The 24978-nt window shown below is 47.0% G+C and overlaps 1 protein-coding gene across 2 annotated transcripts in view; it reads left to right on the forward strand.

Annotated features, from left to right (window-relative positions):
- The window catches only part of lrp12 (low density lipoprotein receptor-related protein 12), a 74310-nt gene extending 52542 nt beyond the window's left edge, over window positions 1-21768 (forward strand). For both annotated transcript variants that reach the window (XM_084312891.1, XM_084312892.1), the window contains exons 5-11: window positions 3492-3751; window positions 4438-4587; window positions 5042-5263; window positions 16629-16895; window positions 17049-17251; window positions 17359-17491; window positions 19648-21768. In XM_084312891.1, coding sequence (XP_084169017.1) covers window positions 3492-3751; window positions 4438-4587; window positions 5042-5263; window positions 16629-16895; window positions 17049-17251; window positions 17359-17491; window positions 19648-20712 — 2300 coding nt within the window. In that variant the 3' untranslated portion in view covers window positions 20713-21768. The remainder of the gene's footprint in view (window positions 1-3491; window positions 3752-4437; window positions 4588-5041; window positions 5264-16628; window positions 16896-17048; window positions 17252-17358; window positions 17492-19647) is intronic.
- The last annotated feature ends 3210 nt before the right edge of the window (window positions 21769-24978 follow it).

The raw sequence follows: 24978 nt of genomic DNA on the forward strand, positions 1-24978 counted from the left end.
TACTTGGCCCAGAATAGGCATTGAGATATCGTGTAGATTAATAGTTGAATAGTCATAGTTTGGCACTATACCGTCGAGTTGGACGTATTCTATTAAGCTAATAATAGTCTATTTATGTATGGTGCATCGTTCGGTTAGAGTTCTAAACTTATCAGTACCCCCATCGTTCCTGACGTTATCTGGACGCTTAACCAGGCTGGGCAGACCCCTAGTGGTGCTTGCATCCGAGGAGCTCCGGGCCAAGAGCGACTGGACCTGTATATTGGATTACTCTACCCGGACGACGGCGAGCCTTCCACGGCTTGGATTATGCTTTGGGTGCTTTGATTATTCCATGGATAAAGGCCAACACTGCGGAGTGTTGGAACTACCCCCCGGAGAGGACTCCAGGTGAGACGGCGCTCTACACCAGTGAGGTCGCCTCACGTCTCTCCGTTGTGGACCGGCAGCTACCGTCCACAGAGGGTCCAGCTGTATTCGTCTGCGGACCGAGGTTCTGTGGGCACCGTGTCCAAGACTTTGGATTCTCCCAAGACACCGTCGGCCAGATGGGATACCGCCAGCGGCTTCTCTAACCCCCCCCTCCTACTGTCTTACAACCAGCGGGACACCCCCCCCCCCCCCCTTAGTGTATCCAGCTATAATCATCTAAGTACCATCGCTATCGTTTCCTAAATATTCCAGGTTGTATACTTACTCCCTGCGTAACCAGAGATTGGACATTCAATGTTGATTTACCTACGAATACTCATTTGCCATAAAAGTGCATATTTCATATTTCAAATCATAAATGTAATTAAGTGATCGTTGTATACACCCTTTGCTGTATTAAACCTTCGATTTGGTACATTTGTGTGGATTCGTTTCATCAGGTGGGAAAGTGTTCATCATACTTATATCTTGTACTGGATGGCCAGAAGTTAAAGTACATGAGGTAGTGGTATTAAATATCATATCTAACAATACAGTCAGGGAATTGTACCCCTCAGTTACAACTGTGTATGAACGAATAATGGACTCTGTAAGCGCTCTGGGGTCACTGGGATGTCACGAAGAGCGCTATATAAATCCAATCCATTATTAATGGTGATTTCATCATTTCGATTTATGTCGGAGCTTATCTAATTTGAATGTTTCAATGTCCTAACAATATGCTATCTTTTGTGTTTGTATCCATCTTCAAAGCTTGTTTAGAGTGTATAAAGAGACTTGGCTCCATATGATGTGAAAAGATGATGGTATGCATGATGTGTTGCTTTTCATTACCTCTGGTGCAGCATATTCATTTAAACCCATTTAAATACTGTTTTCAAAACATTTCTATGTAGTTTTAAGGTTGTCGCGTCAGAGGGGAAAGAATATACCACTGTAAAACTGCAGGAAGCCTGGGCAGTTGTGCTGCTGTCATGACTGGTGTAGCTGCTGTCTTGACTGGTGTAGCTGCTGTCATAACTGGTGTAGCTGCTGTCATGATATGATACATTTATTTATATTGTGCCCCCAAACAATAGTTATATCAGCCCAGGAAAGAAGAAAACAAAAAGACAGGAAATGATAGGAAAAATACATGCAGTCCGTCCAAGCAGACAGAACAGATGGACATAAATACACTTGTATAGCTGCTGTGATGACCGGTGTAGCTGCTTTCATAACCGGTGTAGCTGCTTTCATAACCGGTGTAGCTGCTTTCATAACCGGTGTAGCTGCTGTCATAACTGGTGTAGCTGCTTTCATAACCGGTGTAGCTGCTGTCATAACCGGTGTAGCTGCTTTCATAACCGGTGTAGCTTCTGTCATAACCAGTGTAGCTGCTTTCATAACCGGTGTAGCTGCTGTCATAACTGGTGTAGCTGCTGTCATAACCGGTGTAGCTGCTGTCATAACCGGTGTAGCTGCTGTCATAACTGGTGTAGCTGCTGTCATAATTGGTGTAGCTGCTTTCATAACCGGTGTAGCTGCTTTCATAACCGGTGTAGCTGCTGTCATAACCGGTGTAGCTGCTTTCATAACCGGTGTAGCTGCTGTCATAACTGGTGTAGCTGCTTTCATAACCGGTGTAGCTGCTGTCATAACTGGTGTAGCTGCTGTCATAACTGGTGTAGCTGCTTTCATAACCGGTGTAGCTGCTGTCATAACTGGTGTAGCTGCTTTCATAACCGGTGTAGCTGCTGTCATAACTGGTGTAGCTGCTTTCATAACCGGTGTAGCTGCTGTCATAATTGGTGTAGCTGCTGTCATAACCGGTGTAGCTGCTTTCATAACTGGTGTAGCTGCTGTCATAACTGGTGTAGCTGCTTTCATAACCGGTGTAGCTGCTGTCATAACTGGTGTAGCTGCTGTCATAATTGGTGTAGCTGCTTTCATAACCGGTGTAGCTGCTTTCATAACCGGTGTAGCTGCTGTCATAACCGGTGTAGCTGCTTTCATAACCGGTGTAGCTGCTGTCATAACCGGTGTAGCTGCTTTCATAACCGGTGTAGCTGCTGTCATAACTGGTGTAGCTGCTGTCATAACTGGTGTAGCTGCTGTCATAACTGGTGTAGCTGCTTTCATAACCGGTGTAGCTGCTGTCATAACTGGTGTAGCTGCTTTCATAACCGGTGTAGCTGCTGTCATAACTGGTGTAGCTGCTTTCATAACCGGTGTAGCTGCTGTCATAATTGGTGTAGCTGCTGTCATAACCGGTGTAGCTGCTTTCATAACTGGTGTAGCTGCTGTCATAACTGGTGTAGCTGCTTTCATAACTGGTGTAGCTGCTGTCATAACTGGTGTAGCTGCTGTCATAACTGGTGTAGCTGCTGTCATAACTGGTGTAGCTGCTGTCATAACCGGTGTAGCTACTGTCATAACTGGTGTAGCTGCTGTCATAACCGGTGTAGCTGCTGTCATAACTGGTGTAGCTGCTGTCATAACCGTGTAGCTGCTTTCATAACCGGTGTAGCTGCTGTCATAACTGGTGTAGCTGCTGTCATAACTGGTGTAGCTGCTGTCATTGATTGTAATGAACTTCTGTCTGTGTGCAGGTCAGCCAGAGGAGTCCAGGTGTGTGTAACTAAGCCTTCTGTCTGTGTGCAGGTCAGCCAGAGGAGTCCAGCTGTGTGTAACTAAGCCTTCTGTCTGTGTGCAGGTCAGCCAGAGGAGTCCAGCTGTGTGTAACTAAGCCTTCTGTCTGTGTGCAGGTCAGCCAGAGGAGTCCAGCTGTGTGTAACTAAGCCTTCTGTCTGTGTGCAGGTCAGCCAGAGGAGTCCAGCTGTGTGTAACTAAGCCTTCTGTCTGTGTGCAGGTCAGCCAGAGGAGTCCAGCTGTGTGTAACTAAGCCTTCTGTCTGTGTGCAGGTCAGCCAGAGGAGTCCAGCTGTGTGTAACTAAGCCTTCTGTCTGTGTGCAGGTCAGCCAGAGGAGTCCAGCTGTGTGTAACTAAGCCTTCTGTCTGTGTGCAGGTCAGCCAGAGGAGTCCAGCTGTGTGTAACTAAGCCTTCTGTCTGTGTGCAGGTCAGCCAGAGGAGTCCAGCTGTGAGCCGGACCAGTTCCACTGCTCCAACGGGAAGTGTGTCCCAGAGCTGTGGAAGTGTAACGGCATGGACGAGTGTGGAGACAACTCTGACGAGGAGCTGTGCATGCAGACCAACCCATCGGCCACCTTCTCCTTCCAGCCCTGTGCCTATAACCAGTTCCCCTGCCTGTCCCGGTACACCCGTGTCTACACCTGCCTCCCTGAGTCGCTCAAATGTGACGGCAGCATCGACTGCCAGGTACTCACCGAACGCACATATTACGCCCATCATAGCCCATTAGTCCATTATTAATAGAACCAGGACTGCCCATCATAGCCCATTAGTCCATTATTAATAGAACCAGGACTGCCCATCATAGCCCATTAGACCATTATTAATAGAACCAGGACTGCCCATCATAGACCATTAGACCATTATTAATAGAACCAGGACTGCCCATCATAGACCATTAGACCATTATTAATAGAACCAGTACTGCCCATCATAGACCATTAGACCATTATTAATAGAACCAGGACTGCCCATCATAGACCATTAGACCATTATTAATAGAACCAGGACTGCCCATCATAGCCCATTAGACCATTATTAATAGAACCAGGACTGCCCATCATAGACCATTATTAATAGAACCAGGACTGCCCATCATAGCCCATTAGTCCATTATTAATAGAACCAGGACTGCCCATCATAGCCCATTAGTCTATTATTAATAGAACCAGGACTGCCCATCATAGACCATTATTAATGGAACCAGGGCTGCCCCTCATAGTTGATTAGTCCATTATTAATATAAATCGTCTGGTCATGCCCTGTAATATATATGTATATATATATATATATATATAATGTATATATAGACTATATAAAGTCACATAATATGTCTGAACTCTGTTCCTATGCAATGTGCTTGTCTTCTACAGGACCTGGGGGATGAGATCGACTGTGATGTTCCAACCTGTGGAGAATGGCTGAGGAACTTCTATGGCTCCTTCAGCTCCCCAAACTACCCCGACTTCTACCCCCCCGGCAGTAACTGTACCTGGCTGATAGATACTGGAGACCATAGGAAGGTAACTACAGCTCTGACCCTTAAAGGAACACAGCAACATTTTCGGAAATTAGCTCACCGTCTTCTCCAGAGAGAGAGACAAGACGATAGATACCAGTTTCCTCTCTGTGTGTTCAGTAGAAAGCTATCTGGCTGCATGTTAGCCTAGCTTAGCACAATGAATGGAAGCGGTCATGAGCGGTTAGCCTAGGCATTGTCCAACTAACACCTCTCCCGAAGGCTAACCGGTCATGTCCGCTTCCATTCATTGTGCTAAGCTAGGCTAACATGCAGCCAGATAGCTTTCTACTGAATGCACAGAGAGGAAACTGGTATCTATTTTCTTGTCTCTCTCTGGAGAAGACGGTGAGCTCCCCAAATGTTGGCGTGTTCCTTCAACCCCTAAACCTGTTATTTTCTACCACTAATGGCGAGGATCTAACCCTTGGTGCTCAACACTCTGTCCTCTCTACCAGGTGATTCTGCGCTTCACAGACTTCAAGCTGGATGGGACGGGGTATGGGGACTATGTGAAGGTGTACGACGGTCTAGAGGAGAACCCCCGCCGCCTGCTCCGGGTCCTGACGGCCTTCGATTCCAGAGCGCCGGTCGCCGTGGTGTCGTCCTCAGGACAGCTCCGAGTCCACTTCTACGCCGACAAGATCAACGCTGCTCGAGGCTTCAATGTTACATACCAGGTTAGACTAATCATAATCACAATACATTTTATTTATATAGCACATTTACAACAGTTGTGACTGTACCAAAGTGCTTCACAGATAAAACATAGAGCAAAGAAGAAATACATATACAATACACGTATACTAAATATAAAAGTGCAAGAAGTGCAAATACAAATAAGTGCAAGGGTTCAGATAGAAATAAAAACAAAATAAGAATAAATAAGGCATAAAAGGACTAAAAGTAACGACCTAGGAGGCAGGCTCAGCTCTGGTCAAAGGCCAGGGAGAATAGATGAGTCTTAAGCTGGGTCTTAAAGACCTCAAGGATCTTGGCTGACCTGATGTGGAAGGGGAGGCTATTCCACAGTTTAGGGGTGGCTATGGAAAAAGCTCTGTCCCCTTTGGTTTTTAGCCTAGACCTGACTAATGTGTGTGTGTGATTTAAGGTCAGTGTATATAGTCTCTGTATTGATGTGCTGTGTGTTGTTCAGGTTATATACCACCATTGTGAGTCATTGCTCTGCTAACGTGAAATATCTTGTGATTAGGTAAATGCAGACCATTCTATCAACCCAGGGAAATTACAGCTACCATTGTGACTGCAGCAAATATACCTCCTGAAGCTAATGCTAAGCTAGCAATGAAGGAACTTTATGGGCAGGGCTCTACGCTAACCTTTTCCCCAAGGAGCACATGTGCTCCTAAATGAGAAAATGTAGGAGCACACAAAGCACAAAGTGTGTGCATGTGCATACTAACGGGTGACACATCTGTGCAATAGCACATACCACCAAAATCACACATTGGCCCATGCCTACTAGACGCAAGGGATATAGGTTGTCCAGCTGCTTTTGTATGTTGTAGTGTTGTCACGATACCAACATTTTGACTTCGATACCGAAGTCAAATACCGATACCGAAGTCGATACCGAAAGGTAATGGAATATATTATTAGATGACCGAACATGGAAAATTATTTATACAATTCTTTAATTAATTATAATTTAAATTAATATTTTGACGCTGAAACGTAAATAATAAAATGATTCTGTTAGAGCTGCTGAGCTATATACTATAGCTAATGTCCATCAATATCTTCCTTTTGAATGAAATGGGTTCAATAATCGAATCAGGATTGTTAGCAGGCAGAGAGAGGGGGGGGACAATACTCAGCCCCCCTTCCCTCACTATTGGATGCCTCTGAGCGTTCCCAGGATAGCTTAGTTAGCGTTAGCAGCTAACATTAGTTAAGGTTTTTAGCGCAACGTGGGCATTCCAGAATGGCGAGGATGCAAAGCATGTTAGACCATTGGACCCATTGCTTGTGGAGTTTATAATACACATAGAAACAGCGTGAAGGCCTCTGCATGCTACAGAAACTTCAGAGCAACTGCAACACAACATCGGCGCGATTTCAGCGCGGTTGTTTTAGAGGGTCTTGTAGACTGTGTTGCTTGGACGTTGCGTACATGTCCCCCAAATCTAACCTAAACAACCGTTGCGTTGATATTGCGTAGCAGTGATTGGTTGGTTAGCGAATGGGGGCGGGGCTGTCATAGAATAATATTAGTCCCGCAGAGAATAACATCCTCCATTGTTGTAGCCAGCGTTGACGCTAAATAATTAGCGTCATATAGATCGCCTTTTTCTGAAAACCCAAGCACATATTGTTCCATAGCATACGCCTTCAGTTGATCATGACAAATCCTCTCTTACCTTGACGATTAAAAAGCCTCCATAATTTAGTAAATAAAGCTGTAGCCAGCCAGCTAGCATTGGGTCTATTCAAAATGCTATCCACATTAGCTACATAGCTAACCAAGTAAATACAATGGTATCCGTCCTGAGGTAACGTTAAATACAACGTTTGCTAGTCGAAATGACTGGACACACACAGGGACAAGTTAAACATCAATCAATTAATTTATTCCAATAGGTAGTTTGAGCTGCATGTGAGCCGAGGTCCTCTCCATTGGAAACTAATGATGTTACGGTAACGTTAGCTCGAAAAGCACAGAAAGTTAAGCTGCTAGCAACAGACACTATAACACTTCCGGTCGGGGGTTTTCAAAATAAAAGAGCGACGTCTAAAATTACCGGAAATACGTTTATTTTGTACATTATCTAACGTTAACACGAACCTAAACTAACTTTAGTTAAACTAACTTTGCGCGTCGATGTTGCAGAAGCATAAAGGCAGAGTGTCTAAAACACTGTTGCTTTGTCGATGTTGTGTTGCAGTTGCTTTGAAGTTTCTGTAACATGCAGAGGCCTTGACTCGCGAGAGATGTTGTCACAGAGCTGTCAAACGCAGAGCTGAAGAGCTAGATGCCATTGCTTCTAGAATTGAAGGTCCGCTCTGCTCTGACAATTGTGCATTGACACGCCCACTACGCAAAGCTATTACTCGCACAGTGTGCTCCTAAATGCTTTTTCCAGTTCGCACATATCTATTTTTAGGGGCAAATGCGAGTGAAATTGTCGCACTGTAGAGCCATGTTTATGGGGACATAAGCAAACAACAGAATGCACACCCAGAGGCAGCCTTTATTGTTGCAGGAGATTTTAATCACTCTAACCTAAAGTCTGTTGTCCCCAAATTTAACCAGCATGTCTCTTGAGGAGACGAGACATTAGACCATTTTTACATTGCATTGTTCAGGTCATAGTTTCTGTATTGACATGCTGTGTGTTCAGGTTATATAGTTTCTGTATTGACATGCTGTGTGTTCAGGTTATATCGTTTCTGTATCGACATGCTGTGTGTTCAGGTTATATAGTTTCTGTATTGACATGCTGTGTGTTCAGGTTATATAGTTTCTGTATCGACATGCTGTGTGTTCAGGTTCTATAGTTTCTGTATCGACATGCTGTGTGTTCAGGTTATATAGTTTCTGTATTGACATGCTGTGTGTTCAGGTTATATAGTTTCTGTATCGACATGCTGTGTGTTGTGAAGGATCAGATTAAACCCAAAGAGAAGCAGATCTCACCAAGCGCGAAGCCGAGCGCGACAAGTTACAAGCGCAGCTAATGGAGCAGCTGATCCTCAAGGCAACACCCTCTCCCTCCGCCAGGGGTTCAAGGAACTCGTCGAGACAACAGTCAAGGGCAGCGTCTCCTAACCGAGCAAGCGACCCTGAACTTGACCAACAGACCAAGCCTATACCCCCCGCAGACCCCCTTCCCAGACCGGTCCAAGCGAGACCCAGCTACAAGGAAGGAGCGGCATACACTGCGGAGAAGCTAAATAAACGACTACAGGATCTAGAGGACCTGATAGAAGAAGAAGAGGGAGAGGAGGAGAACCAAGCCCGACGACAGCACAGTACTCCACCGGACCAGGAGGTCCAGTACAGCCCAGGCTATACCCCCGTGGCGCTGCGCTACAGACCCCCGACTCTATTCACGGGTGAGCATGACGCACGACCAGCCCCGAGGTATAGCACCTGGACCAGCGGGCCATGGTACCCTGTCGGTACCAGCCCACAGAGAGGCGCAAGAGGAGACTCGCCTAGGAGGTCTCTCCCCCAACGCTCGCCGATGTATCAGCCATCCACGGCGTCATACATTGCCACGCCGACGTTCCCAGACTTCACCTATGAGAATCGAGCACAGTACACGGAGCTCCGGATGTGCTTAGAGACAATGATGGTGGATGTCGCTGATGAACGCCACAAGTATGCAATATTACTGAAGCACCTGAAAGTACCGCGAGCGCACAATATAGCGCTAGCCTATGCCACCTCTACGACCCCATACACCGCGGCTCTAGCAGCGCTGGACCAGAGATATGGACGTATATGGGATTACGTAATCCAAGAGATAAGGCATATTGATCGCCTACCCCCAGCAACAGACAATCGCTCATTAGACGACCTGTCGATAAAAGTGCAGTCCCTGGTAGGGATGCTGGGAGCGCAACGAGAAAAGGGTATGCACGAGCTATACGCCAACTCTAACGTCGAGAGGATTTTAGAGAAGCTGCCACCCGCAAGACAAGAGCGTTTTAGGCGGCAGAGAGACCACCGTGATCCTAACGGTCCCGAACCATCCCTCCTCGATCTAGCCGACTTCCTGGCGAGAGAAGTCAGCAGCTTACGACTGGATACGTTCGTGCGGAGCACGCCAAGCTCCAGAGAGGGACCCAGGAGAATAAACGATGGAAGAAGATCGGTGACTGTCATGCACCAATCAGAGTCAGTACCGAGCAGTAAGAGCCACAGTACCCCCTCGAGAAAAGAGAAGTGGAAGATGGTGTGCCCCTACTGCGAGAAGGAACACTGGCTGTCACAATGTGACCTGTTCACAAAGATGAATGCAGAAGAAGTGAGTCAATGGATAAAGTCCAACAGGCGCTGTTACCGATGTGCGCGCAGTCACATGGCAGCCGAATGCCGCCTAAAGAAAAGGTGCAGTCGGTGTGACGGAGCCCATCTAGATGTACTACACGACAGTAACAGAAGAAGGCCTGCACCTGCACCATCGAGCAGCACCAAAGCAAGTGTCATGTACATTGACCCCGCCAGCAGCAGTGGCGCCCAAGTGCTCTTAAAGGTAGTCCGCGTGACATTGAGCTACCAAGATAAAGTCATGGACACTTACGCCGTCCTTGATGACGGGTCAGAGAAGACCCTTCTGCTCGCGTCCGCTGCGGCCCAGCTGGGACTGCGGGGGAGCGAGAACCAAATGACGATTCGGACAATAAGAAGAGATTTAAAGACGATAAAGGGCGAGAATGTCTCCTTCACTATCGCAGCAAGCGGGCAGCCAGAGCGACAGTATAGGATTACAAATGCTTTCACCAGCCAAGAAATAGGACTATCGCAGTACACCTACCCCATCGCCAAGCTGATGGATAAATATGTGCACCTGCGTCAACTACCTATCCCGCTCATCGACGGCGCCACCCCGACCCTGCTGATAGGCTCCGACCATGCAGACCTCATCGTCCCGATTGACCGGGTCCATACAGGACCCCGAGGCTGTCCTGCAGCAGTCGAGACCCGCCTAGGGTGGACACTACAAGGCCCCCTCGCTAAATCTCTCAACCGAACAGCAGCCACTAGCTGCCTCCACTCCAGAACGACAGAAGAAGACACCACTCTCCTGCAGCATGTCGAGAGGCTATGGACACTAGAGACAATGCCCTTTAAGAACGAAAAGAAAGACATTCGTTCTAAAGAAGACATTTACGCCATCAACCTACTCGAGCAAGGGACAAAGAGAGTCACAGTCGGCGGAGTGATGAGATACGCAACTCCACTCCTGAGGCGAGAGGGAATGCCCACCTTTCACGCAAAGAAAGACGCCACGGAGCGGTATCTATTGAACACAGAGCGGCGCCTAGCCAAAGACCCCGCTCAAGAGAGTGTGTACCGCGCTGAGATTGAGAAGCTAATCACAGCGGGACATGTGACAAAGATTGACATTAAAGAGGCCGATCAGACGACCGAATCATGGTACGTGCCGCACCACCAGGTCCACCACAACGGCAAGGATCGCATTGTGTTTAACTGCAGCTACCAGATCGGATCCCAAAATCTGAATAAAGAGCTCTTGCCCGGCCCCACACTCGGCCCCTCTCTACTAGGCGTGCTACTACGCTTCCGCCAGGACAAGGTGGCTATCAGCGGGGATATCAAAGGGATGTTCCTGCAGGTGAGACTAGTGGAGGAGGACAAGCCCCTGTTGCGGTTCCTATGGAGAGAGAGGATCGGAGATGAGAACCCAGCCATCTACCAGTGGGAAGTCCTCCCCTTCGGAACCACATGCAGCCCGTGCTGTGCTACATTTGCACTACAGAAACACGTCGCAGAGGACCCAGCAGCAGATGAAGAGGTCCGACACAGTGTGAAGAACAGTTTCTACGTGGACAACTGTTTACAAAGCGTTTCGACTCAAGAAGAAGCCGAGGCTCTCCTAATCAAGCTACGCGCCTCCCTGATCAAAGGCGGCTTTGATCTCAGGCAGTGGGCCAGCAGTGACCCGCACGTATTGCGCAGCCTCTCCCCCGCGGACAAGGCTGCCAGCAGCGAGACCTGGATGGCGACCATCCCAGGAGAAGCCCAAGAAATGACACTAGGACTAGTCTGGCACTTCAAAACAGACTCGCTCCACTATAGACACAAACCCCTGACCACGGAGCAGGGAAGGTCGACGGCGATACCGACCACCAGACGGAGTGTGTACAGAACACTCGCCAGACAATATGACCCGTTGGGATGTATTCTACCTTACACCACCAGGGCAAAGATGATTGTACGAGCACTATGGGACAAGGACCAGGGCTGGGACGACCCAATACCCGCACACCTTGCCTCCACATGGAGAGAGTGGGAGACGGAACTCCGCTCACTCCCAGGCGTCAATATACGCCGCAGCTACTTCCCACCCACAGTGAGGCCAGAGACATGCAAGATGGATCTACACGTCTTCAGTGACGCCTCCGAAGTAGCCTATGGATCGGTGGCCTACTTGCGTGCCCAAGAGAAGGGAGGAGAGATACACACTGCTTTCATCCTGGCTCGCTCAAGAATAGCCCCACGAAAGCAACAATCTATCCCGCGTCTAGAGCTCTGCGCAGCCCTAGCAGGAGCGCATCTAGCCACGTTAATCCAACGTGAACTCACCATTCCGGTGCACAGAACAATCTTGTGGTCAGATTCCACGACAGTACTCACATGGATCAAGTCTGATTCATGCAGATACAAGGTCTTCGTGGGAGTCAGAGTCACCGAGATTCAAGAGTTAACAGAAGCAGCGAGCTGGCGGTATGTGGACACCAAACACAACCCAGCTGACGTCATCACCCGGGGAATGTCCCTAGATGACCTCACCCGTCGCAACATCTACAGTGACGGACCAGAATTCCTCAAGCTCCCGGAGGAAGAGTGGCCTACGCCCACCCCACGGGAAGCAAGTAAAGAGGAGGCTGAGAACAAGAAACCTATGTTCTGTGGACTGAGCACAGTCGCCTCCACAGACCCCAACATAGATGACTGCATTACCCTACAGAGTGCACAGCTAAAGACATTCCTGTGGCACCACCCAGAGATTCAGTCCACCACTGACATTTCAGCAGCTGACTACGAAGAAGCAGAACTTCTTCTACTACAACGAGCCCAGAGAGACTCGTTCCCCGATGAGCTAGACTGTCTACAGGGAGGAAAGCCCGTCCCATCAGACAGCAGACTGCTCCACCTGGCACCCGAGAGCGACGCCCATAATCTCATCAGAGTGGGTGGTCGTCTGCGGAGAGCCCCCGATCTACCGGATGACGTTAAGTACCCGATAGTCTTGAACAGCCGACACAAGGTCACAGAGCTGATCATAAAGAAATACGACGAGGATGTACACCACGCAGGAGCAGAGAGAGTCTTCGCGGAGATCAGACGTCGCTATTGGATACTTCAAGGAAGAGAAGCGGTGCGACGCTTCCAACGAACCTGTCTAGACTGCCGAAAGTGGCGCGCGCAGCCCAGCATACCCCGGATGGCTGACCTACCTCCCTGTCGCCTCCGACTCGGCGACAAGCCATTCCACTCAACAGGCATGGACTGTTTTGGCCCGTTGTATATAAAGAAAGGAAGAGGAACCGAGAAGCGGTGGGGTATTGTATTCAAATGCATGACCACCAGAGCGATACATATCGAACTCCTTTCAACCATGAGCACAGACTCATTCCTTATGGCCTTCCGAAGATTCACATCACGGAAAGGAAAACCGTCTACATTGTTGTCTGATCACGGGACAAACTTCAAAGGCGGAGAAAGAGAGCTGAGAGAGAGCTTCCAAGCTATGGGCCCAGAACTTAAGACCCACCTCGCTCTATCCCAGATTGACTTCCAGTTTAATCCCCCGAACGCACCCCACTTCGGTGGAACCTGGGAAAGAGAAGTACGTTCTATAAAGACAGCCCTGTACGCCGTGCTTGGGGCCCAGACTGTGGCGGAAGAAGTCCTAATGACAGTCCTCACGGAGATCGAGGGAGTATTGAACTCCAAGCCCCTCGGCTACGTCTCCAGTGATGTAGCAGATGTCGACCCAGTCACCCCCAACACACTCTTGATGGGGCGGCTAGACCCCGCGCTACCCCAGACAATGTACAGGCCTGAAGAAGCGAACGGCCGAAGAATGTGGAGGTACAGTCAAGTACTAGCTGACAAGTTTTGGAACAGCTTTCTACTCCACTACCTACCGTCTCTACAGACCCGCCAGAAGTGGGTAAAAGAGAGAGACAATTTGACAGAAGGAACAGTCGTCATGATTATCGACCAGTCACTACCCAGAGCTATGTGGCCGGCTGGCCGCGTAAGCAAAGTGACCACCGGTGCCGATGGCAAGGTCCGAGCAGCTGAAGTGCTCGTCCAAGGGCGAACTTACACACGACCCGTGGCGAGGCTAATAGAACTGCCCAGACTCCTAGACACTATCGATGACGACCATGACCCCATGACTTTGTGAGTTGACTGACCCTTACAGCGGACCTTGAGTGGTAGACAGTGCGGTTAATCTGTCTCTGCTTAGCTAATTAGGTGGGACTAATTAGGGGGCGGCTGTTGTGAAGGATCAGATTAAACCGAATATATATATTTATTTATGGATATATATTGCATAGTATTTGTATATCGTTTGATATCCCCTGTATATTCCTTGTACAATATACACTGAATATCCCTTTAGTCTACTAACAGCCCATAATAGTTTCATTCTACCATTGGACGAGAACCTGGCGCCAGCAGCCAAGCCCCTTGGTTCAAGTTCAATCGTGCCGACGAACATGTCGTTACAAGCCCGGTTCCGCGTAGGAATACGTCTGGCGAAATACGAATGGTATTATTTGTTCACAGCGCATATATATATGGCGCAAGTAAAGTAGAACTTTCTTTTAGTCCATTAGTCCTTTACCCTCCAACCTAGTAACAGACGTGAAGCCTCACCCACGACGCACGTGTGGTGCAGTATGGCCTACTTGGCCTCAGAATAGGCATTGAGACATCGTGTGGATTAATAGTTGAATTGTCATAGTTTGGCACTATACCGTCGAGTGGGACGTATTTCTATTAAGTTAATAATAGTCTATTATGTATGGTGCATCGTTCGGTTAGAGTTATAAAGTGAGCAGTACCCCCATCGTTCCTGACGTTATCTGGAGTCTTAACCAGGCTGGGCAGACCACGTGTGGTGCTTGCATCCGAGGAGCTCCGGGCCAGGACGAGTGGACCTGTACATTGGATTACTTCACCCGGACGACGGCGAGCCCTCCACGGCTTGGATTATCTACATGCTTTGGGTGCTTTGATTATGCCATGGATAACGGCCAACACTGCTGAGTGTTGGAACTACCCCCCCGAGAGGAGTCCAGGTGAGACGGCGCTCTACCCCGAGTGAGGTCGCCTCACGTCTCTTCGTTGTGGACCGGCAGCGACCGTCTACAAGAGGGCCCAGCTGTATTCATCTGCGGACCGAGGTTCTGTGGGCACCGTGTTCAGCACTCTGAATTCTCCCAAGAAATCGTCGGCCAGATGGGATATCGCCAGCGGCTCTCCTAACCCCCCCCCCCTACTGACTTACAACCAGCGGGACCCCCCCCCCTTTAGTGTATCCAGCTATAATCATTTAAGTACCATCGCTATAGTTCCCTAAAGAACCAGGTTGTATACTTGCTCCCTGCGTAACCAGAGATTGGACATTCAATGTTGATTTACCTACGAATACTCATTTGCCTTACAAGTGCATTCAAATCATAAATGTCATTAAGTGAACGTTGTATATACCCTTTGCTATATAAAATATTCGATTTATACATTTGTGTGGACTTCGTTTCATCAGGTGGGAAAGTGTTCATCATATCTATATCTTGTACTGGATGGCCAGAAGTTAAAGTACATAAAGCAGGTAGTGGTTTAATGATACCATACTTATCAATACAGTCAGGGAATTGTACCCCTCAGTTACACTGTGTGTTCAGGTTATATAGTTTCTGTTAGGGATGCTGTGTGTTCAGGTTATATAGTTTCTGTTAGGGATGCCCCGATCACGTTTTTTGCCACCGATACCGATCACAGATCGTCTATGAGCCATATCGGCCGATACCGATCGTTTTTGGTTTTATTAAAAAAATGAATAATAATTTTTTTTTTATAATATATATTATATAATTCTACTTGTAGTTGTATTATCTGCGAGATATCGCCACCACGCAACAAGTTAAAATGCTCACTATCTGCAAACAGCTCCACTGTCTGTGTGTATACTCTGCTTTGGTCAAATCACATTCGGCATGCCCTCAGCTAGCCCCTTTCGTGACTGCGATGCAAGCCAGGGGCTCTAATACGCATTGAATCAATGTTATAAGACATTGATATCAGGAGCTATCTGTAGCTACTGCTAGCCGGCTAGATAACGTTAAGACAACTGGGGCATTTCGTGTAAACAGTGAGCTAACGTGAGCTAACGATAGCTACCTAGCTAACGGAGGTATCATGCACTACTAGTACTAGACTATTGCTGGAGCATTTGTTGATATCAGGAGCTATCAGTAGCTAGCCGGCTAGATAACGTTAAGACAACGCCTCAGTGAACTATTTAGTTTACTGGAACATTTCATATAAACAGTGGGCTAACGTGAGCTAACGATAGCTACCTTGCTAACGGAGGTATCATGCACTCGACTATTGCTGGAGCATTTGTTGATATCAGGAGCTATCAGTAGCTAGCCAGCTAGATACCATTAGACAATGCCTCATGTATTAAACTAAAAGTGAATAGTTGACTGGGTCATTTAGTTTAAACAGTAACGTTAGCTAGGTAGCTAACGTTAGCTCACAGAGGTTGCATGCACTAGAGCAGACTATTGCCAGAGCCTCTGTTGACACGGGTCTGGGAGGGGCAGGGGAGGAGGGGGAGGGGCAGTGCGCTGCAGCTCTGTGTGCCTGAGAGAGAAGTCAGCGAGTGAGAACTCCGCTATGAATTGGATCATGTTTTTCGATCGGTTTTCACGATCGGCGAAAATAAAGCATTATCGGAATTCACCGATCTCATATTTATACTGAATATCGGCCGATACCGATCGCTGGCCGATCGATCGGGGCATCCCTAGTTTCTGTATCGACATGCTGTGTGTTCAGGTTATATCGTTTCTGTATTGACATTCAGATTCAGATTCCTTTGTTATTCGTCACATCATTCAGTACCTTACAGCAAAGAAAGTTTAATTAAATTTGTTGTGGTTCCTCGACCATAACAGCATTCAATAATATAAATACAATAAAATTAGCATAGAATAAGAATAAAATATGACAAAAATAAAGATGACTATATACAGTTCTAGAAAGTGTGCAGTGCAGATACCGATAATATGCTGTGTGTCCTGCAGGTGGATGGTTTCTGTTTGCCGTGGGAGATCCCCTGCGGTGGTAACTGGGGCTGTTACACCGAGCAGCAGCGCTGCGACGGCTACTGGCACTGTCCCAACGGCAGAGACGAGGCCAACTGCTCCGCCTGCCAGGAGGACGAGTTCCCTTGCTCCAGGAACGGAGCCTGCTACCCACGCTCCGACCGCTGCAACTACCAGAACCGCTGTCCCAACGGCTCGGATGAGAAGAACTGCTTCTTCTGTCAGCCAGGAAACTTCCACTGCAAGGTAAATCTGAACAATCCCATTGACCTGCTGCATGGATCTCTGTCCGCAATGGAACGAGGTCCTAATTCATGGAAAGTAAGAAAGCGACATGGTGAACTGCTCTCCTCTGATTGGTTGTAACCAGGGTGCATGGCTTCTCTCTTTCCCCTGCAGAACAACCACTGTGTGTTCGAGTCGTGGGTGTGTGACGCCCAGGACGACTGCGGCGACGGCAGCGACGAGGAGAGCTGTCCCGTCATTGTTCCGACCCGCGTCATCACCGCTGCCGTCATCGGCAGCCTGATCTGTGGTCTCCTGTTGGTCATCGCTCTGGGCTGCACCTGTAAACTCTACTCACTACGCATGTTTGAACGCAGGTAAATGCAACGTTAATGCTAACCCAGCCTGGCTGCTAGTAAACGGTACACAAAGAATAAATCTTGAGATGACACTTTAATCTGAGTGTTGTGATTGGTCACTCTAGGTCGTTTGAGACCCAGCTGTCCCGTGTGGAGGCGGAGCTTCTGAGGAGAGAGGCCCCGCCCTCTTATGGTCAACTGATCGCTCAGGGTCTCATCCCCCCTGTAGAAGACTTCCCCGTCTGCTCAGGAAACCAGGTACAGACTCTTAACCTTAACCCTTAACCTTGGTACGTACGAGGTACAGACTCTTAACCTGAACCATTAACCTGAACCCTTAACCTAGGTGCCAGGTAAAGACTCTTAAACTGAAACCCTTAACCCTGGTACGAGGTACAGACTCTTACTCTTAACCTCAACCTGAACCCTTACCCTAGGTGCCAGGTACAGACTCTTAAACTGAAACCCTTAACCTTGGTACGAGGTACAGACTCTTACTCTTAACCTCAACCTGAACCCTTAACCTAGGTGCCAGGTACAGACTCTTAAACTGAAACCCTTAACCTAGGTGCCAGGTACAGACTTTAACCTTAACCCGAACCCTTAAGCTAGGTACCAGGTACAGGCTCTTAACCTTAACCTAGGTAACCAGTACAGACTCGTAAAGCTACGATGTGTATGATATATACACGCACACTAAGCAAAATATACACGCACACTACAAAATATATACACATACACTACACAAATATATACTACACAAAATGTATACACATACTACAAAATATATACACTACACAAAATATATACATGCACATACAAGACTGACAAGAGCATGCTCTCTCTCTCCCACAATATGTCAGAACAGAGCATGCTCACTGTCTCTTCCTCTTCTTTCTTCTCTCTCTCCCTGTCTGCTCAGGGAAGCAGGTCAGTCTAGGGGAGAGGAATTCCTCTTCTTGTCATCTTCTTCCTCTCCGTGTGTGTTGTGTTTCTCTCTGTGTGTGTCTTCCTTCCTCAGTCTTTCTGCCCTTGTCTCAAGTGATTGTCACCTTCCTTCAGTTTGGAACTCTCCCTCAGTCTCAATAACATGTCAGACTGTCAAATCCATACAAAGACTAACCCTAAATTACACAGACTGTCAAATCCATACAAAGACTAACCCTAAATTACACAGACTGTCAAATCCATACAAAGACTAACCCTAAATTACACAGACTGTCAAGTCCATACAAAGACTAAATAACATGTCGGACTGTCAAGTCCATACAAAGACTAAATAACATGTCGGACTGTCAAGTCCATACAAAGACTAAATAACATGTCGGACTGTCAAGTCCATACAAAGACTAACCCTAAATAACACGTCATACTGTCTAATCCATACAAAGACTAACCCTAAATAACGTCATACTGTCTAATCATACAAAGACTAAATAACATGTCACAGACTGTCAAGTCCATACAAAGACTAACCCTAAATAACACGTCATACTGTCTAATCCATACAAAGACTAAATAACATGTCGGACTGTCAAGTCCATACAAAGACTAACCCTAAATAACACGTCAAGACTTTCGGAGGCAAAAGCCATCTTCCATAATATGTCTCCTTTAAAAGACAAATGTCAGTGTTAAGATCTGCTATGTTCATCCTATTCCTTGGTTTTAACAATGGTGTATTATGTATCTGAAGTAGCCTTGGTCGATGTGACCATGTTATCGTTTACTTATCCTGCACGGGCCCCCCGCTAACGGAACAATATTCAATTACACACCTTTTGTGAATCTTGCACTATAGTCAATCTCTCTTTCATGTTCTCTCTTGCTTTCTTCATGTTTCACTGCATTGTTGTCAAAAAAGGTAACATGATGTGAGCCTACATCCTGGCCCTGTATATAACATTACCACATGTAGCCTAACTTAGCGGAGAAACTTTGGAAAGATGTCAGCGCTCTTTAGCTAAAATAATGCCAATGCGCCTAACGTGACAGTCAATGGTGGAGAGACTGTATGAGGGCAGTTACTAACCTTGGGTAGATTGGGAAATAAATGGTTTCTAGCCTTTGTAGGTGAAGTATTTACCTACCTCATCAACCAGGAAATGCCCAAGAGAAGGTTGTATGTATTGCAGTTGAAATCTTGTAATCCACACACAAACCAAAAAAAGATTTGTTTACAGCGACTCCTTGCTGCCCTCTAGTGGTCAGATCTTTTTGCAGCTTTAAGATAGTCTGTTATAAGATTAGTAATAATTCATATTATAGATATAGTCTATATATATACGTACATCTATATAATATAGTATATATGTTGTATACATACTGTATGAGGTGCCTAATCAACATTATTTTGTGTGTATCTTCCTCTCTGTCCTCTCGCTCTCTGTCCCTCTCTCTCTCTCCCTCTCTAGGCATCAGTCTTAGAGAATCTTCGTCTGGCTGTCCGCTCTCAGCTGGGTTTCACCTCCCTGCGCCTCCCCTCCTCCAGTCGGCATGGCAACCTGTGGCGACGCCTCTTCAACTTCTCACGCTCGCGTCGCTCGGGCTCTTTGGCGCTGGTGTCAGCCGACCCAGAGGACGGCAGCAGCACTGGCAGCACCGGGAGCTCTGGGAGCTCTGGCTCCAGTCAGAGGGACTTGTCGGAGCGTTCCGGAGCCCTCCGCGGGCTGCTGCCGCTGGACTCCGATGACACGGACACAGAGAGCGACCGGGTGGGGGCCGTGGGGGGTCCGGTCGCCCCGCTACCTCAGAAAACACCCCCCGCCAGCGCTGTGGAGGCCATCGTATCCATGACGACTACCGCAGTGACTTCAGCGGCCACCACACCCGCGGCTCCCACCCCGGGCAGAGACAGAGAGCGGGACAGGGAGAGGTCCAGGGACCACAGGCCCAGGGACAGACCCTCCTCCAGGACCAGCCACAGCAGCTCCAGCCCAGCAGTGGTGGCCTGCAGCCCGGCCACAGAGAGGCCCGTCAGCCCCTCAGACCTCCAGGGACCTCCACAGACGCCCAGGGGCCAGCTGGGCTCTGCTCTGACCCGCTTGGCCCGCGGCTTGCGCTGGGGCTGGGTCCGACACCTCGGCCGGGGGAACAACTCGGGGATCGACGCTGGCCAGACGCAGCACCAGAACCACAGCCCTCTGAGACAGCTAGAGCACCGAGAAGGAGGGGGAGGCGAGAGGGGGAGCAGGGAGGATGAAGACGACGTAGAACTCCTCATCCCAGTCTCAGACACAGACTCCACCTCCTCCTCTTCCTCATTGGCCAATGAGAGCTGTCGGCCGCTGCTGGAGGTCCGACCCTCCTCAACAACAGGCCATGGCCACCGCCATCACCATGGTAATGGTTGCCACGGAGGCAGAGATGGTCCGTGTGAACACTGTGGGATGGTTCATACCGCCCAGATCCCAGACGCTTGTCTAGAGGCCACAGGAAAAACAGAGAGTAGCGACGATGAGCTGCTACTGCTTTGCTAGTAGTCTAGTCATCTGGACTAGAACTTATCTACCAGAGTCTAGAACCTTTCATTTGGACTAGAACCTCTACCAGAGTCTAGAACCTTTCATTTGGACTAGAACCTCTCTACCAGAGTCTAGAACCTTTCATTTGGACTAGAACCTCTACCAGAGTCTAGAACCTTTCATTTGGACTAGAACCTCTACCAGAGTCTAGAACCTTTCATCTGGACTAGAACCTTTCTACCAGAGTCTAGAACCTTTCATTTGGACTAGAACCTCTCTACCAGAACCTCTGGACTCTCTGTGACTGCTCTGTTAAGTACTCTGGGAAGTCGGACTCTTCAGAGTGGGTGGCGTTTCACTTTTGCCGTCCCTGAATGAATTGGACTGAATGGCTTGATGTCGAGAAGGATTCATAGTGTCTCACTGGAGACTGGGCTCTGATGCATAACTGGAAAACAATGATTATTCTGCAAAAACACAGATGTTAGGAGTGGTGCTTCGATCTGCTCCGTGACCCACATGGGATAGACCAACCGTTTTTCCACTCCATAGAGAAGTGACTCTACACAGGGTTTTGATGTCATATCCTGTCGGTACAACCACAGTTACAGTCCCCCCGTGACTCCACTGGTACGTCCTTTATTACTGTCCCCCTGCTCAGCAAGGGAACTGAAAAACGAAAACATTTGTCTACCACGGCCGTGTGGACAGCTAGCAACTGACTAGTGGATACTACTGTGTAGGTCCGACCTTAAATACTGCCCTGCCCTTGGTATGACCATCCAGAAACACTGTTCCCCTTGTTGGTACGACTGTAAACAGTGCACCCTCCCGTTCGGTACAGCTGAGACATTTTACTTCCTTTAATTTAGAATACGGTCCCTGATCTTGACCTATATAGTTGATTGGTACGACTGGGAACATTTTACGCCTTGGTACAAATATGATGAACTTGTTTGTGCGTGTGTGAAATTTAAATGGGTCCCCCTTGGTAGTTTTCCTTCTAGTGCCCTGTCTCCTCTCAGTGGGATAGGCTGTTTGAAGACATCTGTGATATTTTGCACCCTGTCCTGTTATAACGTAATAATAAATCATAATGTTTGAATTGTGGGGGGCGGGGGGGGGGGGTCACGGAGGAAGAGACAGGTTTTTTATATTATAAAACCTTTGGAATCTCACCTGTCCCTCTATAGTCAGAGAAGGTCTAAAAGGCAGAAGGAGTTCAGTAGCAAATACATCCCTGCTTGTGACCTCACACCACAGATAAAGGTAGAATATCTCTCCATCCTTGCAGTTCCTGCCTTTTTTCAACCAATGTGTCCCACGTACATTCTATCCTGGCGCAGTAGGGATACCTTTAAAACATTTCAAACCATGTGACATGAAAACACTCCCTTTTTAAACCAGTTGTACTGCCGCTACGTTCCACTGAAAATCAAACTGAAACCAGTACTAAAAGGAACACCTTTTATCATCAGTAGGGGTACTGATCTAGGATCAAACTGCTCAGGTCACATGACCATATATACACCCCCCTCACCATGACTGGTCTCAGATCAGCCGTCCTACTTTGAGATACTTGATGATAAATAGGCAGCAGGTCTCTAGGTTTAACATTTCAGATGATTCCAATCCAGGTGTCTAAACCTGGAACCTTCTCATCTGATGTCCAGCACTTGTTTTAAATTCCATCAGTGGAAAATGGATGTGAAACTGCAATTCCTTTACTAGTGATGGATGGATGATCCTCTCAATACCCTCTCATTTCAAAGGTTTTCCCGTTTTTGAATTTCAAACACACTTGAATTTATTGATTTGAAAGTGGGTTGAAAACCCCTCTTGTATCCACATGTAACTGACATCTCTGCAGGCTTCCTCTTACTGTTCAAACAGAACCAGTTGGATTATTCTGAGAGAGAGAGAGAGAGAGAGAAGTTGTACATACTAATGACGGTACAACGTAAGAACCAGAACTGTGACGTTTTCATGTTTCTACATGGCTGGTGTGGCCCAAGGCCTCGGACTGGTAATGGTGGATTCTAACATGTGTCTATTATGTGGCGTTCAGACTGTAGCAGGAGATGGTAGGCAGCCAACTGGATATCATTATTTTCCAATGAGAAATGGTGGCAAAATCTGCTGACGTCAACCTTGGCGGTAACATCAGAACGTGCCGTGGTAAAAGTTTACATATTTCAACGTTTTCTGCTACAGATTTTCAAAACTGGACGTTGAGCCGGTCGAAATGAGGCTCTTCTTTTGCTTTGTACAACAAAGTAAGAGCTTTTCTCTGATATATACAGGAATCGGTTTATCATCGCCAACAACAACTTCCCAACAAGTGTTAAAGGAATGTGCTAACATTTTGGGAAATACACGTATCTGTCATCTTCCCTGCAGAAGATTGACGGAAAAGAAGATTGATATCAGTTTCGTCTCTTGTGTGTCCCATAGCCCCAGAGAGAGTGCATGCTAGCCTAGCTTAGCAAACGCCTGGAAGCAGTAGGGAGCAGCTAGCTTAGCTCCGTCAAAAGTGAAGTAATGCAACTTCCAACAACTCCAAAACTGACACACAGACCGATGGAATGGATATGGAGCTTCTCGTCTCGACTCTGGGGAAGATGGCAAATGACTGAGTGTGTTCAAATTCCATATCTTTTAGTAAAAAAAAAAGAAAATACAGGACTAGACTGAAGAGAATATGACCAGACATTTAAATTTACAAAAAGGAAAACGTTATTTTTTTTCTTTTTCTGCAAGATTCTTTGATGTCTTTAATTGAGAAAGTGGTTTGTAATCTCAATCATCTGTGTCCAGTGACGCCAGTCTTAATGGTCTATGTCTGTACTGGTCAGTCGGTTCTCTGTAGAGCAGATGATACTACCTCAGATGAAGAACCATATAACTCTTAGTTTTCGTTTTCAAACTTTATTAAAGGTGCCATAGATACAAATATTATGTAATCGTAAAATTAAAAGAAATAATAATAATAAAACATCCGCAGAGCTTTTAGAAAGTATTGCTTTTCCCCAAAAAAGATTGATTAATTAATTAATTTATAAAAGAAATGTGGGGTCCAAAATGAATGTTATTTACATGTGCATGTCTATAGCCCCTTTAACTAAAGATGGTAAGTTAAGAGTGCCATCTTCATTCAGAGGTACTTTCTGGTGATAATGTCACATTCACACTCCCAAGAGATTTGAAATGACGTTAACTTACTACTGATAATGCAAATGTTTCTATGGTTCTTGGTCTGAAGGTCACAATGAGTCCGGACTGAGGAGAAGGATTACATGGTTGTATCTCTGTCAGAGCTGTCCTGAGACACTAGTCTTGTTATTTTTATTTCTCTATTAAATTGTACCTTTATTAATCCCCTTTGGGGGAAATTCGTCCACTGCATTTGACCCGTTTTAACTATTTAGGAGCAGTGGGCAGCCACACAGCGCTGCGTGCACGGACCAACTCCAGTTGTAATGTCGGCACCTTATTCAAGAGCAATGGCAGAAAACCTAGCATGCATGTCTTTTGGTGTGGGAGAAAACCAGAGTACCCACGCAAACACGGGGAGAAAACACAAACTCCACACAGAAAGACCCCCTGCTGGTCAAATCCCTTGCTGCGAGGCAACAGTGCTACACTGCGCCGCTCTCCCTGCTACCAGGCTCTTGTTCTGTAGATCAGTGATGTCACATCCTTCTGGGAGTGTGTTATTTATGACAAAGACAAAGCCATTGAGAAGTAACTAAAGAGTATTCCTGGAAAAAACGAATCCGTTCCGTTTTAACCACCGTATCCGCTGGCCTTATTTATTTGTTTTTGTTCCAGTTTTGGTACAGACATGACCCTGTGTGAGTGTATATTTATTATAACTATTATTATTAATATTAATTTCATTTTCAGTAGCTGTTACCTGAGATGCATGTAAAGTTGTCTTGTGCTTTTCTTTTGTTAAGTGATGGTGTTGAATAAAGTATATAAACTTACCTGTTTACTGCACTAAAGATTGAAAAATAAAGAGCTCATTCTGCTATACTGGCTGTGTTTGGTATTTGTTGTGTTTACTGTAAAGGTTGGTTAGATCCAGGTCACAGTATGGGTGATACTATGATTAAAGGTTGGTTAGATCCAGGTCACAGTATGGGTGATACTATGATTAAATGTTGGTTAGATCCAGGTCACAGTATGGGTGATACTATGATTAAATGTTGGTTAGATCCAGGTCACAGTATGGGTGATACTATTCAAGATTGTTTATTGTCAAGTTAAACACAGTTT

This window comes from Notolepis coatsorum (genome assembly GCF_963971535.1).
Source record: "Notolepis coatsorum genome assembly, chromosome: 4".
Lineage (NCBI taxonomy): Eukaryota > Metazoa > Chordata > Actinopteri > Aulopiformes > Paralepididae > Notolepis > Notolepis coatsorum.